Source organism: Chlamydotis macqueenii, chromosome 18 (assembly GCF_036417535.1).
Source record: "Chlamydotis macqueenii isolate bChlMac1 chromosome 18, bChlMac1.mat, whole genome shotgun sequence".
NCBI classification, from domain to species: domain Eukaryota; kingdom Metazoa; phylum Chordata; class Aves; order Otidiformes; family Otididae; genus Chlamydotis; species Chlamydotis macqueenii.
In genome coordinates, this window is record NC_141573.1 from 3,581,354 (window position 1) to 3,597,495 (window position 16,142).

At 38.1% G+C, this 16,142-nt stretch overlaps 1 protein-coding gene across 2 annotated transcripts in view; it reads left to right on the forward strand.

Moving 5' to 3' along the window:
- PRKCA (protein kinase C alpha) overlaps positions 1-16,142 on the forward strand; it is a 157,453-nt gene that overhangs the window by 106,817 nt on the left and 34,494 nt on the right. For both annotated transcript variants that reach the window (XM_086762171.1, XM_086762172.1), the window contains exons 6-8: positions 2,215-2,371; positions 2,467-2,601; positions 4,143-4,239. In XM_086762171.1, coding sequence (XP_086618297.1) covers positions 2,215-2,371; positions 2,467-2,601; positions 4,143-4,239 — 389 coding nt within the window. The remainder of the gene's footprint in view (positions 1-2,214; positions 2,372-2,466; positions 2,602-4,142; positions 4,240-16,142) is intronic.

A 16,142-nucleotide genomic window follows, 5' to 3' on the forward strand; every position in this document is an offset into this window, starting at 1 on the left:
TGACACAACAGCTAAGTAGCAGATTTGCACTAAAGCGCTACTTAGCAGTTATGTCATTTGGAAGAACACATTGTGAACACTAAAACACTCTCCATTATCTAAAAGGAATATGTCAGCCTAGAGCTGGTTATGTCAACTTGTAAATACACCTGGTGTGTAGAAAATGGAACAGAACCGTTACATGGCTTCGTAAATCACCTCAGTGCTTTGTTATAATGGGGATATTGTCAACACCACAACCTTTCATTTCACTGGCCTTAAGTAAAGCACAATAATATCTGTTTTGTGCTTTACATTAATTATCCATCTCTTTCTCTCTTATGGAAGCAGTAGCGCACAGTTGTCAATCCACTACAGCCCTGCCGTTATTTCCAAAGGGAGAAAAAGGACGTTTTGAAAATACGTAGTTCAGCTGGTTTACACGTCATTAGACTGTTGCCTGAAAACTGTCCTCTTCTTATTCTATAAATAATCAGAGTAAACAACACATTATAAAATATCTCTGTTGCTTGGATGCCTTTCAACCTCCATGCTGGGAAATAACAGGTTGAAATCCTGGAAAGGTCTGTAATTTTTGTTTGTAATATGAAAATGCCACTTAAATCTAGGAGAAAAGGAGGAGAATGTCTTGAGCAAACAGTAACTATCTGTTGCTGAAGATCCTGGCAACATTAATTTTTTTTTTTTTTTGTATTAGCTCTGACTGAGTTCTTAAGTGACTCTAAAGTTCAAATTTTTGTAGGAAATGTTTTCCATCAAGAAATATTAAGTGACTTAAGGGTTGATCTTTCTTAAATTTCCTTACAGATTCTTTCCAGTTAGCTAGATAAATTTTAAAAAACCCTTCTGGTGCTGACACTGTGAAAGGAGTAGCTGAGGGCACTGTCAATCCAGAATAATATCTCCAATGACTCATTCTTAAATGCTAGCCTTCCTTCATACCCTGGGAACCATGTCACCCTCAAAGCTTCATGTGATTTTCCTTCCAGGAACAATTCTAATCTTAAACCTATGAATCTCACAAAGGAATTCCCGAATGAAAGCTGGTTTCTGTCCAAAACAAGCTCAGAGGGTTACTGCTCCCAGTAGGTTTTGAGATGTCCAGTTGTGAGCTCTGAATTCCCCATCCCAACTTGATCACTACAGTTCGTCACAGCATGACCAGTTTGGGTGGGATGGGGTGTCACAGCATGAGCAAAGTTCACCTCTTCTTCTGAGGTTCAGCAGAAGCTGATGGCTGAAGGCTGTTAACACAAAATAAAAACTTACATGTTATATAAATGTTACACGGGCATTATGCTTGTCCTATCTAAGAGGGAGGGAAGTGCTGTCTTTGGGATATTGCACTGCCCTGCAGTGACTTCTGAACTGCTTAACGAACACCACTGCTGCTGCAGTAACTCCAGACAGAGTGAAACCCCAAAAGCTGCCGAACCCCCAGTAAATGCCTTTGTAATCCGCCGTTACCTGCCTTGTTCCACGTAGGGATGTGGCCTTGCGGGGAATGGCACCCTGTGCAGATTGCTGACTATTCCTGTCTCTCTCTCTTTGGGTACTGGTAGCAACATGAGATATATTAACTCACTTTATGTCTTCTTTTGACGTTGTAAAAATAGAAGCTGCATTAACATTTTTATGAAGCTGAAGTTAAACTTGTCTTCTCTACGCTTTTACTTTGGTTGCTGTCATGACATAATGCTTTCAGTGATTCCATCTGACAACTAATGAACCATGAATCTGAGGGAAGTTTAGTGTTCAATATCTTCCAATGAAGGATTGTATCAAATAACCTGTCTTCTGAAATCTATCGTGATCTGGCTGTTGCCATTATAGTACTTGGCTGATAGTTCTGTAAGTGTATAACCTAAGACTAATGAGTAAATAAAAGCATAAAGAATTGCTACCCGCTTAAAAATTTATAGTGAAGAATTTGGACATTTAATCATTTCATTGCAGGGAAAGACCTGCCTGGAAGCTGCTTGTAATTTGGGAATTGCTCTTCTCTCCTGTCATTTCTCTGCCGTTCTTATAAATATTGCTAAGTGCAACCTTACTTTACAATGACTGGGCTCTTCCATGCCAAGTCTGACAAATGGATTTCACATCTTACTTATTTTATTTTTGAACATGTTTCAATGACTCGTTTGACATGTTACTGCTTTCTTAATGGTAATTTGTAATCCTGTACAAATTAGCTGTGTTTTGTATTGACAGTGCGAGAAGCAAAAAACCTAATTCCCATGGATCCAAATGGACTTTCAGATCCTTATGTTAAACTGAAGCTCATCCCGGATCCTAAGAATGAAAGTAAACAAAAAACAAAAACTATCCGTTCTACTCTGAATCCAGACTGGAACGAGTCATTCACGTTGTAAGTTTAACAAGTTTTAATGGGCTATCTTTGTATGTATTGAATCATTTATTTCATTTTTGCATTGAAAACTCCTTTATTTCTCTCCTTCTTAGTAAATTAAAACCTTCAGACAAAGATCGACGGTTATCCGTAGAGGTCTGGGACTGGGATCGAACAACCAGAAATGATTTCATGGGATCACTTTCGTTTGGGGTGTCAGAGCTTATGAAAATGCCAGCCAGTGGATGGTAAGTTTCTGAAAAGAGAGGAGAAAATATATCACAAAAAGTTTAAAACCAGTATTTTTCTTCAATGTAATCTACCTTTTTTGGGAGCTGTATCTCATGCTATAGTTTCACTGAAAATGCAGCTAAGCCAACTGTTCAGTTGATTTTGTTGGGTTTGTTTACTTGGGGGCTACAGTGGCAGCTTCTGTAAGAAGCTGCTAGAAGTTTCCTCTTTGTCCGGTGGACTCAGCCAGGCCTAGGGCAGGCCTACTGCTGGCCAGGGCCAAGCCAATTGGTGATGGAATGTTCAGTGATAACGCCTCTGTGGTAACATGTTTAAGAAGGGAAAAAATAAATTAAAAAAAAAAAAAAAGAAGAAGAAGAAGCAGAAGCTGGGGGCAGAGAGAGGGACGTGCGAGCCCTGTGGGCCTTGTGGCCCTCACCCTCTGGCCTCCTGCCGGGCGGCCGTCTGGGCCTGATTTGGCTTGGCCTGGCTGCAAGAAGTGGAGAGAGGGACTGCACCCCGTGGAAAAATGACCCACAAAAGAGCATTTCATGGAGGACGGTAGCCCATGGGTGGGACCCCATGCTGGAGCAGGGGAGGAATGTGAGGAGTGGCAGAAAGCAACATGTGATGAACTGACCGCAACCCCCATTCCCTCTTTACCCTGTGCCGCTCAGGGAGGGGAAGGAGGTAGAGATTGACATGAAGTCAATCCTGGGAAGAAGGAGGGGTATGCAGAAGCTGGTTTTTTTATTATCTTCCTCATTATCCTGCTTTGGTTTTATTAATAATAATAAATAAATAGTTTTACCCAAGTTGATTCTGTTTTGCCTGTAATGATAACTTCAATGATCTCTCCCTATCCTTATCTCAAACTTCAAGCTTTTTGTTATCTCCCTCATTCCCTCGGAGGGTGTGGGGAGTGAGTGAGAGTCTGCGTAGCTTAGTCCCAGGTAGGGCTAAACTACAACAGAAACATAGGCTATATATGACAAAGGATAATAAAAGAAATATTTTTCTTTAATGGTGTTCATGAAACTTCTCCTAGAGCCAGAAGCTGCTGCAAACTCAATTCTGTGTACATAGTCTTGTGATATGAATTTTATTTTTATCTCAGATATGATATATTCATTACTAAGCATATCATGTTATATATAGCTCTGCAAATTTAAAGTAAATGGGAACTGGTTTTATAAAATGCCATCTTATTACCTACCAACTAGGAGTAGAACTCACCAAAAAGTAAAAAGTACTTCTCAAAAAGTAAATCTCATCAAAGATAATTATTTAGGGCTATAGGAGCACTGGAGACAAAGGTTCACAGAATGGGTGAGAAGAACTTCCTTGTCCATTAAACTGCCTTGGCACATAGTTTGGGATTAAAGATCTGATTTTAGATTAAATATATTCTGTTTCTGAGTTTGCTTTAGATCTTTGAAAGCAGTTCTTGACGTACCTGTGACATTGATGCAAACCGTGCTAAACTAAATCAGATTTTAAATCTAACAGGAGTATAACTGTAAAATCACCATTTTTTTTTTTCTCAAATATTCTACAGGTACAAGCTGCTGAATCAAGAAGAAGGTGAATATTACAATGTTCCAATTCCGGATGCTGATGAAGATGGAAACGCAGAGCTCCGACAGAAGTTTGAGGTGAGGATTGAACACAAATGGGCACAACTATGCATGACATACATTTTTCACTTTATCACAAAAATTGCCAGTTAAAAAGTTATATGTTAGAGTGCTACTATTTCTGTTGCCTGTGACAGCAGGGTTGGGTTTCTTGAGGACTGGACAAAGTGATTTAATTCTGTGGTTGTGCCATTTTTCTGACAGTTCAGCTTCTCTGCTGTGACAGTTATAAGTTGGTATTTTAAAGTATTTTATGTCAGATATATGTTATAATTTCAGTGTCTTTTAATACATTCTGCAAAATCTGCCAGCCATTATCACTTGTATCTGTAATATTCGATAAATGAAGTTCTCTGAAGCAACAGTGTTTTAATACTTAGAATGTTTCACACTACATGTGCTATTTTTTTAAAGAAAATATTTACAATGTTAATTACTGATTATTTGGAGCCTCAAAATCTTTGTAGAAGGTTATCATCTGAAATTCTGATATCTTTAATGTGGTTATGTAAGTTTTTAAGGATAAGAACTTTTACTAGTTATATACAGAAAAGAAACACCGAAGAAAAGCGATACTTTCCACAGTCTTCCTGCCTCCTGTGGTGCAAATTGGAGTGGTGGGTGGTCACAAGCGTGGTCTCACCATGCTATGCAAAGCAGTTGTTTCTTAATGAACAGACTTGGCCAGACTCTGCCTCTTCTGACAACAGTGGCCGATATTACAGCAAAATACTTGCTGGTCATTAAACCCAGCAACAGGAAAGGTATGGTTTGGGGAGGGAGGTGTTTTGCTAATGGCTATACTGGATTCAGCTCATCTGACTTGGCTACTCTTTCCAGCTGCAATATTGAATTTGAAATAGTCCAATCTGCAATATTATTTTCTTTTTTTTTTCTGGTCGAACATTTACAACTTTAGTCTAGCTGTTTATCCAAAAAGTAATTAATGTACCTGTTGTGCATAAACAAACACTTATGCCTGTTCCTTTCAACCTGAAATGGCAATTTTTTATGTTCACCATCAGGCAGAATTCTACATTGTTATTATAAAAGATGGGTTAACCCAAGAAAGTGAGGAAAAACGGCATATGTTCATCTTTCAAGAAAGAAAAAGAAAAGGTGCATCAATTTCTTCTGAACACATTTGGATCAGCTACCATATTTTTGTCTGCAGCATGAACTATGATTTTTGTTATACATTTGAGAAGTATTTGAATCTCCATTTCATTTTCCTTTCTTTATAGTTGTGATCTGACCAGTGTGATTTTATTTTGCTGCACTAGGTCATTTTCTATTCAAGATCATATTTACTTTTTATCCTCCTTAGAGAGAATAGCATCAAAAGTAGTTCTTTTCACCCCTTACATGTCCGTGCAATATACAGAGTTTGGAATTGGGTGGATATGTATATATTGGTAATATATGTATGGAAATCTACCTGTTTTTTCTCAGGACAGAGACAGCACAAAGAAGTCACTAAAATGATCTATTTTTAAACGTCATTTATTGTATGCAGTATGTTTGCATACAGAATTTGCAATCTCTTAGGTTTTTTTTCTTAAGCCTACTGTAAATACACTGATTGCAGAATGAACAGTTCAGGTTTATCTGTGTCCTGCAATGAACTGGAGTAGAAAACCTGAGAGGTTGCATCACATAAAGCTACTGGACTGGGTCCCAGAAACGGCAGCTTCACATAGGGTCAGCTCTGCCTCAGAAATAATTAGTCTCTCTCAAAGTCTAATTAGTTCAGCTTCAGCACCATGTATTTGAGGCTTTCCCTGTTCTGGAGGTAGCCCGGTTGATGCTATTTTAGTGGTCTGAATTAATCAAGAAAAGGGAATAGGGTTTCAGTGAGCACAGTGTCTCCAGGAATATCGTTTACGGAGTTGCATAATGAAATTTTAAAACTTAGTGATGATATATGGGAATACTGGTAGCCTAACAAAATGTGTAATTATAATTAGACCAAGGCTAGTATAACAGAGTATTACATGGTAAGAGGACTTAAGGTCATCCTCTTGCTCTCTCTCAAAGTTTACTGCTGTGAGAAGGAACAGAGGGAAGCAGCACCCTCCAAGAAATGTTCTTCCTTGGTTTCAAGGGAAATTACTGTGATGGCTTACAAAAATTAACAGCACAGATGTCTGAATGGTGGTATTTAACTTATTAGCTATTCTGGTATGGCACATAAGTGGTGCTACCTCCGATCATCTTTTACGTTATTTTTCTTATCTTTTATATCTTGGCTGACATAGTAATTTTATTTTAGGTACCCTATACTAAGGAACAAGTACATAGCACTGAGAAGTATGCTGCTATTTGTGATTTAATGACATCATCTAAATAAATATTTCCACTGTTCTGAAATCAGCTTTGAAACCTTACAGGAAGAAGATTGCAGATCTTGACTGCCATTTTACTAGGGGAGTGTATTTGTCAGGAAGATGAAGAGTACAGATAGACCAAGAGGTCATACCGGGCTATCTTCTCATCTGTCAGTTTTATAGAAAAAAAAGTAACTTCAGAATATTTGCTAATCAAGTCTACATTTGTGGTATGACAAATATCGAAGCTACGTTGATTTAGTTTTGAGTATAAAATTACAGCAATTTCTACAAAAGGACTGCATTTCTAATATCAAATACTTAAAATTAGTAATGGTGGTCTTCAGAGTAAAGAGCTATATACAAACCTGAGCTATGCAAGAATAGAGAAACTTTAGGATGAGAATTTCATTGCTTAATATTAAGAAAGAATAAGAATATTTTCAGGTTATAAAAGATCAGAGAACTGGTAGATGTGAAATTTCCAAAAGTAGTTTCTGGTCTTAAAAAAAAAAAGTCTAAGACATTCTTAAAACTGACTTTGCCCTTTTGACTAAAGTTTAGATTTCTGCTTAGTAGAATATCCAAGAGCACTTAGGAGCTACCTCCCATTTAAATCAGTGAGAAATTTTAAAATATCTACCTGCATCTGTAGTTCAACAGACATCTCTAAGATCTGGCCTCAAGCTCTCATTGATTTCGAACTGTTTACACAATCCTGTCATCTCCTTCTAGCTCCACTTTAACAACCCAGACTTCTTATTTAAATGTGGTTATTGGTCACACAAATCTCACTGGTGGGCTGCTTTACTTACTGGACCTTCTGGCACAGATTCTTTAAGTCATCTGTTCAATGTAAATTACCATGAAACAGCAATATGAGGTTATAATTAAGTAAATAAATAACAGATTCAAACGTTCTCTTGACTTACATCTGTAATTGATGGTAAAAACTATTTGTCATGAGAAAAAGTTTCCTTGTGGCTCATTCTGCCAGATCTAAACCAGCTGAAAATTTAACACCTGACTTGTGCCCAGTGGTTTTAGACCCTATCCAACAAATTTGGAAAAGAAGGAGAAGAGTTGAGAGGGACAGTGGTTTCATTAATGGAATCATGCAGTGACCTCTCTAAATATTTTTAGATTTTACTACAAGGAATTTTCTTTTTATATACAGTCTATATATTATCTATATGAAGTTGTACAGCATATAGAAATCCAGGTATATTATGCATAGGTGCACTGCGATTTTTTTTTATACAACAAATTTTAATCAATCTACATATTTTCTATATCTCACCTATCACTAAATCTTTCGAATCAATTATCTGCTCATTTAGCAGTGTGACCAAATCTGTCTTCAGTGATTTATAGATGATACATCATTATTAATATTTAGAGATAAAAATATACTCCTGTAGGAAGTGAAGGCAGGATAAAATCTGTCACTGTTTTTTATTTGGTTTTAACCTCTGGCTGTGAATTTTCTCTCCGGAATGGCATTATTTGTGGCCATCTCAAAATGAAACTCTGTTCTCAACAGGCATACTCAGAATAATTGTAGCTTCTCCATAATTGTCCGTGCTGAGGTTGCCATGGGAACTCCCAACCGTCCCAGGCGACTACATGGACTCAAACTTGCAAGTCATAGAATCATAGAATGGTTAGAGTTGGAAGGGACCTTCAAAGCCCATCCAGTCCAACCCCCCTGCAAGGAGCTGGGACATCCCCGACTAGATCAGGTTGCTCAGAGCCTCATCCAGCCTGGCCTTGAACGCTTCCAGAGATGGGGCCTCCACCACCTCTCTGGGCAACCTGTTCCAGTGTTCTACAACCCTCATTGTAAAAAATTTTTTCCTGATACCCAATCTAAATCTACCTCCCTCTATTTTAAAACCATTACCCCTTGTCCTATCACAACAGGCCCTACTGAACAGCCTCTCCCCATCTTTCTTGTAGGCCCCCTTTAGGCACTGGAAGACCGATATCAGGTCTCCCCGGAGCCTCCTCTTCTCTCCAGGCTGAACAGCCCCAGCTCTCTCAGCCTGTCCTCATAAGAGGTGCTCCAGCCCTCTGATCATCTTCATGGCCCTCCTCTGGACCTTCTCCAACTGGTCCATGTCCTTCTTATGTTGGGGGCTCCAGAGTCTTTTAACTCCAAAGTCTTTTAACTGTAATATCTACTATTTGTTATGTACTTATTTTCCTATATTTTGCTGGTCAAAGAAAAAAGCAGGATATTGAAGTAATGCAAGCTTAATGTGTTTTTTGTACCCATTATGATTTGAGCAGTAATATGTTTTTGCCATTTAGGGCATCATTGCTCTGGTTTTTTTATTTGGGAAAAAGAAATGGGCAAATTCTAAAACTTCTATTGTAAGAAGTTACTGCCAGTTTTTCAGGCCCTGTTTCATGTAATTTGCTGCTTAGTAAAGCACTTCTTGATACTTCAGTATCACCTTAGAATAATAATCGTATAATACTGGTTAATTGTTCTGTCTGTCCCTTTCTTTCCACATCAGCATTACAGAAAATATTAAAAATAAAGCAGCTGTTATGGCCCTTTTCAATGCTTTTTAAAATTAAAAATAGAACAGAGTGCAAGGTATATTAAGTGATGGGAGCAATCTGAGTCACTCCAGTCAGCTTTGGTAATTGAAGGGATCCAAGCGAGTTGTTATGAGGGAATAGGTTACTGCTCATATAATCATCATTTTAAGGCACCTGTGGAGAAGATAGGTAAAGGCCCTCCTGGTACATCCTCTTCAGATGTCAGACATTTTATTTTGTTCTAATTATTTCCTTTAGTGTAGCTCTCTGTGTGGGTTTCAGTAGAACAAAATTGTTCCCATAGTTTCTGAGAGAGAGCTCAGACTGCTGTCCCCACCATGGGGATCGTGCAGGACCATTCGGGTGGCCTTTGGGGACACACATCCACGTCTACCGCTGTGGCTGCTAGCATCAAATTGTGTTTATGTTAGAGATCTCAGCTGAGACATCAGGTGTGAGTGGCTTTTCATGGCTGCTAGTTTTGTACCATTCCATTTAATTAAGTGAATAACGATAAAATCACTCCACGGTAAGATAATGTTATTCTGATAAGTACTTTTTCTGCAAAATAATTACCAGTCAGTGTTATTAAAAGCAGGTACCATTTTAATCTATTAGGCAACGTTGTGGGCCACATCTGTAAACCCAATGTAGTAGGAAGGCCAGGCAGGGTACCCAGGGAAAGTGGCCATACTGGTTATATGCTGTATTTCCAGTCTCCCCTTTCTGGGATTGATCCAGGTACTAGGAAAACCATTCAGGAGCAGCTGCTCTTTGTTATTGTCCACTTGCCTGACAGGCTCTTTTTGTTGCCAAGAAGTGAGGTGACCCTGTGTTTCCCAAGGACTGTGGCTGGTGGGGCTGCACACCCCGTGCATTGCTTTGGCTGGGCTCAGATTGTCATTCCATGGGTTACGGATTCAGCTGCTCTGTGCCAGCGGAATCGCTGATGAAGACCTGTAGTTTCCTTTTGCAGACTAACCAGATCGGAACATAAAGAGAGGGAACGGAGTTCAGAACAGGGTAGATATTGTATCTGAAAACTGGAAGTGTACAGTCAGTGGTGACATTCTGGTGACATCTCCGTGCTTCTAAACATAACTATTATTATGATCCTAAAGAAAATGTCTTTTTAAATGCCTTACCATTTTAAAGATAAGAACAGAGACAATGTGGTGCTTGGCCATCAGGCGTGGTTATAAATACCTAGAACCAGTGACGCAGGAGCTGTAGATATTTCTGCTTCTGATGTGCTGTTGAACTCCTCCAGCATGCAGGGCAGCGTTTTGTTTGACCAAACCCGGGTGGTAATCCTTGTGCAGACGTGAACTTAGGAAGAAGTAACCTCTCTGAGTCTGTGTGTGTATCTGTTGCATACAGGACTAACATTTATTTACACGATCAGACCTCTCTCTGTGGTGGTGCAGCTGGTGTTAAACGGTATTTGAAAACATCCCCAGATTTCCAGGCACAACTAAAGCTTTCTGATGAGTTTCAATGTTCTTATAGTCTAACGCTAAAGAAACCTCTTTCATTTATTCAGTGTTCCCTTTCTGAACATCAGTAAATCCTTTCAGTTTGTTTCACTGCAGGTCTACATTTCTTAGATCTTTGACACTCCCTTTAGTTTTATTTTTTTAAAGCAGTTTCTGGCTGCTTGATTAAAAAGGAGAAGACTGATACTTTCTGCATTAATCTGGCATTTTTCTGGTGTTCATAATTACCATTTTAGGTCAAAAGGATATTTTATTTCTTTCTTTTATCAATGGCCAGGACATCCTAGAGCAGTTCTAATTCTGAGCTGGAGGCTGGGTAAAAATGCTGCGGTTGCATAGCCAAGGCCTTCCCAGAAGACTCCAGGGACCGTTTCACTAGCTTCTTAAGAACTCAATAAGTTTTCTAATTAAATACAATGTTTTCATTAAAAAAAAGAACTGTAAAGGAGCTTGTGATTTTGTTAATTTGTGAGTTAAGTTCTTCAGGTCTCTGTGTAAAGTCTTACTAGGGCTGTGAAGGAGACACTGCATTTAAGTCTGCCCCACAGCTGTTATACTGCAGTTACCTTACTCTTTAAAAAAAAAACAAAAACAACAAATAAAAGATACAATCTGTACCATATCCATACCTAACCAATATGCATTCCCATTTTGAAGCTGTAGCAATAACTTCAGGTGGTTCAGCAAAGGTGACGTAGGAAAGAGAAGTAACATTGCTGACACTTCAAGTTGTAAACGGAAAGATTAAATTTATTTTTCAGGAAGCAGACACTAAGCTACACTGAAATCATGACCAACCAAAATATCACTGGCACATCAGTCCACACTCGTTATGTATATAGAGATATAAAAAGAAGAGCTGCTTTTTTTCGCCATGGCACTCATTTCTATTTTTAAATTGTGCGTATTTAATCATTAGAGAATAGTTCGCAGCATTATGGAGATGCTGTGAGATGACTCCATCTGTTCCATACTATAGTTTGGCATGGGGAATTCCCATATGCAGTCATCTGGAGGTTTCCCAGCCACTCACCATATCTGAAACTAGAGAACTTGAAATTTCTTAACCAGATGACATACATCTCTGGTCTCAGTTCCTATCAGCTTGTGATTTCTGTTAGGCTTTTCTCAGTCTCTGTGTTGTGATTTAAGGTGAAGAATGTATGTGGAAAATCAAGTTGATAGCAGGGATTTCTTTATCCTTTATATAAAGGCTAAATGTGTGTCTCAAAGCAAGGCAAAAAATTTTGTGCTGCCATTCCTCTACAGCGCTCATTAGTCACAAAGATCCCAGACCACACACAGCTGTACACACCTTTACCTTTATGCATTGTGGTGGCTTAACAGCGTGAGGAGCGTTTCACGCATGAAGTGCATGTATGTCCAGGAGTGAGGTTAACGCTGAGGAGCAGTTGTGTGAAGACCTGTACTCATTGTGCTCTGCTGTACTCTGCTCCTTACTGTTAGGGTGACTAACACCACAGTTTCTTTTTCATGATTTTTCTGTGCATAACGGATGTGTCCATTTCTGTATTTTCACTGCTCTGTCTTTATTTGTTTACTTCTGCTACTAATTGTTGTTGCTTTGCTTTGCAAGCCCTTTACTAACCAAGCAGTGTTTCTCCCTTTCCTGTCTCTTCCAGGACTGTCATGTAAATATCCACTTCTTCAAGGTAGTTTTCTCCTTGGTATTCTCCTACACTTTTTTCTTCACACAACCTTCTCTACCAATGTTTGAAGTTTATTAAATTCAATTTCATTCTCACCGTGTTTTAAGGATGCACTTGTTTTTCCCTCAGTTTAAGCTTTTCTAATGGATAAAAAACTTGGAAGTATGAATCTTCCGTAATTTGTCGCAAAATACTCCTCAGATTAGAAGCTTACTTACAAAAAAAAGGGCTCATCAAACCTCAACAGATGCAGTGTGCCTTTCCTTTTGAAGGAATTAGTTAAATGAATGCCGCCTTCTCATGGAAAATGGTGCATCTTTAATTTGAAAGACACTCATGGAACTTTAAATAATTTCCGCAGATCAAAGAATGCTCATGTTCACTGTATATTTAAATAGATAAATTTACATAATACAGCATGCATGCTCTGTGATATAATATGCTACATGTATTGCTATATGTTAGTTGGAGTATACTATATCATAAGAGATATTGCCCATATGCACAGATGCTCTGACATCTGAAATACCAACTCACTTGTTTACTTCCCATTTTACTTCTTTCACTAATCACCACCTCACTGAATTGTTGCCATCAAAGATACATATGAGCATTGAGAACATCCATGTGTGGACTTTTTATTTGCATGTATCTCTAATTATCTTGCTTTATTAGGGCAAAGGTTTACTGACACAAATCACACTTTGTTTCATACATTGGTTAAGTTACAATTTAAATTAAAATGTGAAACTCATGTGCTGTAAACGGTTTTAAGAATTTGTCTGAGGCTATTGAATCCATTCATCCTCAGATAGTATTTTTACCGTTTAAGTCGACCTAGAGCACTTTACATACTATAGCTCAACACTTAAAATACTTGATTTAAAATACAATTTTTGAAGAGTTGTTCACGTTATTAATGCATGATTTTACCAAATGTTTTAATACTGAACCAGAAAAACATAGAATAAGACCATTTGTCATTGCCAAATATTTCCTAATGCAGTAGTCATTTTTCATGCAATCAGTAACTTGTTTTTTCTTAGCCTTGATTCTTTATCTGGTATCTTTATCTCAGAAAAGCCTCTACAGAAGAGGACTACCCTTCCTCAATCCTTTACACCTCTTCTTATTTGAAAATAAAATCACATGGTGGTTTCATTGATGAAACTTGTTTAATGCAGGGAAGTTGCAAGTTTCTCTGTTTAAATGTATTTTAAACCTGAGCAAAAGCTGCCCTGAGAAAATGCATCTGGGATAGATACAAAGTTACGTCTAACGTCGCATTGTCACTTCATTGTAAAATCCGGACCTTGAAGTGCGCTGATATAAATTGACAAAAGTCCTTGGTCAATTCGTGTTTTCATCAGAGGAGTGCCCCTGAAAAAAGAGCTGAACAGTTTCCTGCAGCTGCTGCTTCATAGGGAAAATTCATGCTTAGTCCTTGTGAATTATAAACATGAGTTCCAGCAAAGAAAGTGGGCACTTTGTTCTGATGTGAAGGGGAGAGCCAAGAATTCCACTTTTTTTCTGGAAAAAAAAAAATGCTTCCTTGTTTATTGTCTGTCTTTTCTCCCTAAATTATTATAAAACCTCGTTCTGCTTGCTGCTGACAGTGACTTAGCATCACTAAGCTAAGCTCAGAAGTGTCACTGCATGCTGCGTTCTTCAGGCTAATCACCGCTGATGTTAGCATGTCTTTGGAAATAATTTTGGAAGTAATCAGTTTATGTGGGACTGCTGGGGAGGTTGTGTTCCCAAGTTTACGAGAGTGGAATTGCAAGTAAACAGCAGGAGCAGATGAAGAGGGAAGGCTGTGTTCCTGAGAATAATGCAACACTTCTGAGCTAGAAATCAGGAAAATGTACAAAAATGATTTTATAATGTCATAGCAAATTTGAGAATGCTCTGAGTAAGGTCAAACAGCATAAATGCTTGTTTATGAAATTATCAGATACTGGGAAGGATCAGACTTTGTTCCTTTAGCAAAGTATGTGTTTAAATAGATTATTTTATTTTCACACCATCATGCAGAAAACACCTTCATCTCTGTGTACGTGTGTGTGTTTCTGTGTGTTAGGTAATTACATTGCATGTTAAGACCTGGATACAGAACCTGAAGGATTTGCAGCTTTTCATGGCTGTCATGTTTGATTGCAGGGATTTGTGCTTAGATCAGGTAGAACTGAAGTCCTTAAAGATTATTTCAGAACAGAATTGTATTTTTTGTCCATATTGAAATTAGTTTTATGCTTAAAAGCAAATTCTGCACTCTAGGTTTTTTTTGTTATTGAAAATTAGCAGTAATTTGCATAATTAAAAAATAAAGGAGCATATATGAAAGCAATTCTTTTTTTGACACTTAGGGATTTGCTGTTCTAGTATCGTGTTTGTTGTTTGGGGTTTTTTATTACTGCTATCGCTGGATATTTCTGCAAGAATTCTTGAATATTATTACTAGGGAGCCTCTTTAATTACATTTCATCTAGTTAGGCACTGCTCTGTTGCAGGGGATAGCATGTTTGGCAATAAAGGCAGAAAACAAAGTAGACTCAGGTGGCCACAGGATTATTAAAGAGATTAAACATGTTGACAGTGCCAAATGGGTAACTGGAAACTCTTCCCTCTCTGGATTTCACTGCTCACAGCCAGACATCCGTTGTCCAGGGCGATATTCCCTGAAACTGCTGTTTTTGGGGTAGATATATCCCTTTTCAAATGCCTGTCTTTCATAGTCATTTGACTTCATTGTCTGCATTTTATAGGGGGTATGGTTACCTTAATCTTGTGCCTGGCAAATTTTGGACTTTTTTAGAAATCATGTGTTCGAGTACTTTGTACGGTTTTAAATTCTGTACAGCAACATTAAAAAAAAAAAAGTTAAAAAAAAATTAATAGAGAATGTGATTATAACCCCCCAAAAATAAGCAGCTCTGTTGAGACACTGTATGGTATATTAAATTGTTGTATTGTCCTTTAGGATTCCCTTATTGCCTCTATTCTAAGTAAACATCGATTTAACGTAATGTTGAGCCTGAGAAAATAATTTCTGCTCGGAGTGCGAAACCACAAGGTGTCAGTGCAGAACGCAGAATAGCTCCCACGGCACAAGGTGGCTGTGGCACACAGCCTGGAAGAAATGAAATAATGCAAATTATTAGTATGTCTATGCTTAGAAAGATACAAACACGTTAAATTAAACTGCTATTTTGACAAAATTCAGTATAACATTTTTGATACAGCCCTTTATTCAAGGATTTTAGCTAGCACTGATGATAATTTTTTGTCTAATCAAAATATTTAATAATTTGTAGCTGTACAGGCAAGTACTGCCTCTGCTCGGCTTTATATTGCTCAGTTCATCTCTGCCTTCGGATGCCTCTTGACTTCTGTAATTATCTGCCTCCGTCGTGCCCAACTTTATAGGCTAGGTGAGAGAAATGGACCTCCACGGAAATCTCTGAGTCACTAACTAAGATTATCTCATGAATTTTGTGAACCTGCAAGGCATTAGAAGAAGCATGGGTTCCAAACACACAGCTCGTGCTAGGATTAGACAAAATAACTCAGTTTTACTAATAATCCAGAATTCTTTGGGGGACACACTGCTTCCTCCCCTTTTATTTGTAACCTAAAATAATTCACGTATACTCTGACATCATCGTTCCTACGTGATGAGCAAAGCAGTAGCACGTGGGTGAGCCTCAGGAGTGGGTATCCTGTGTTCTTGGGCATGCTTTCTACAAAAAAAAAAAAAGGCATTTTTAATCCTTTTCGCATAAGGCACAATTTTTTTTAAAAGGAAAATCCTTTAAATAAATTTACTATTACTAATCAAAAGAGTAAATATGACACAAGTTCAAGGGGAGGAGGAGGAG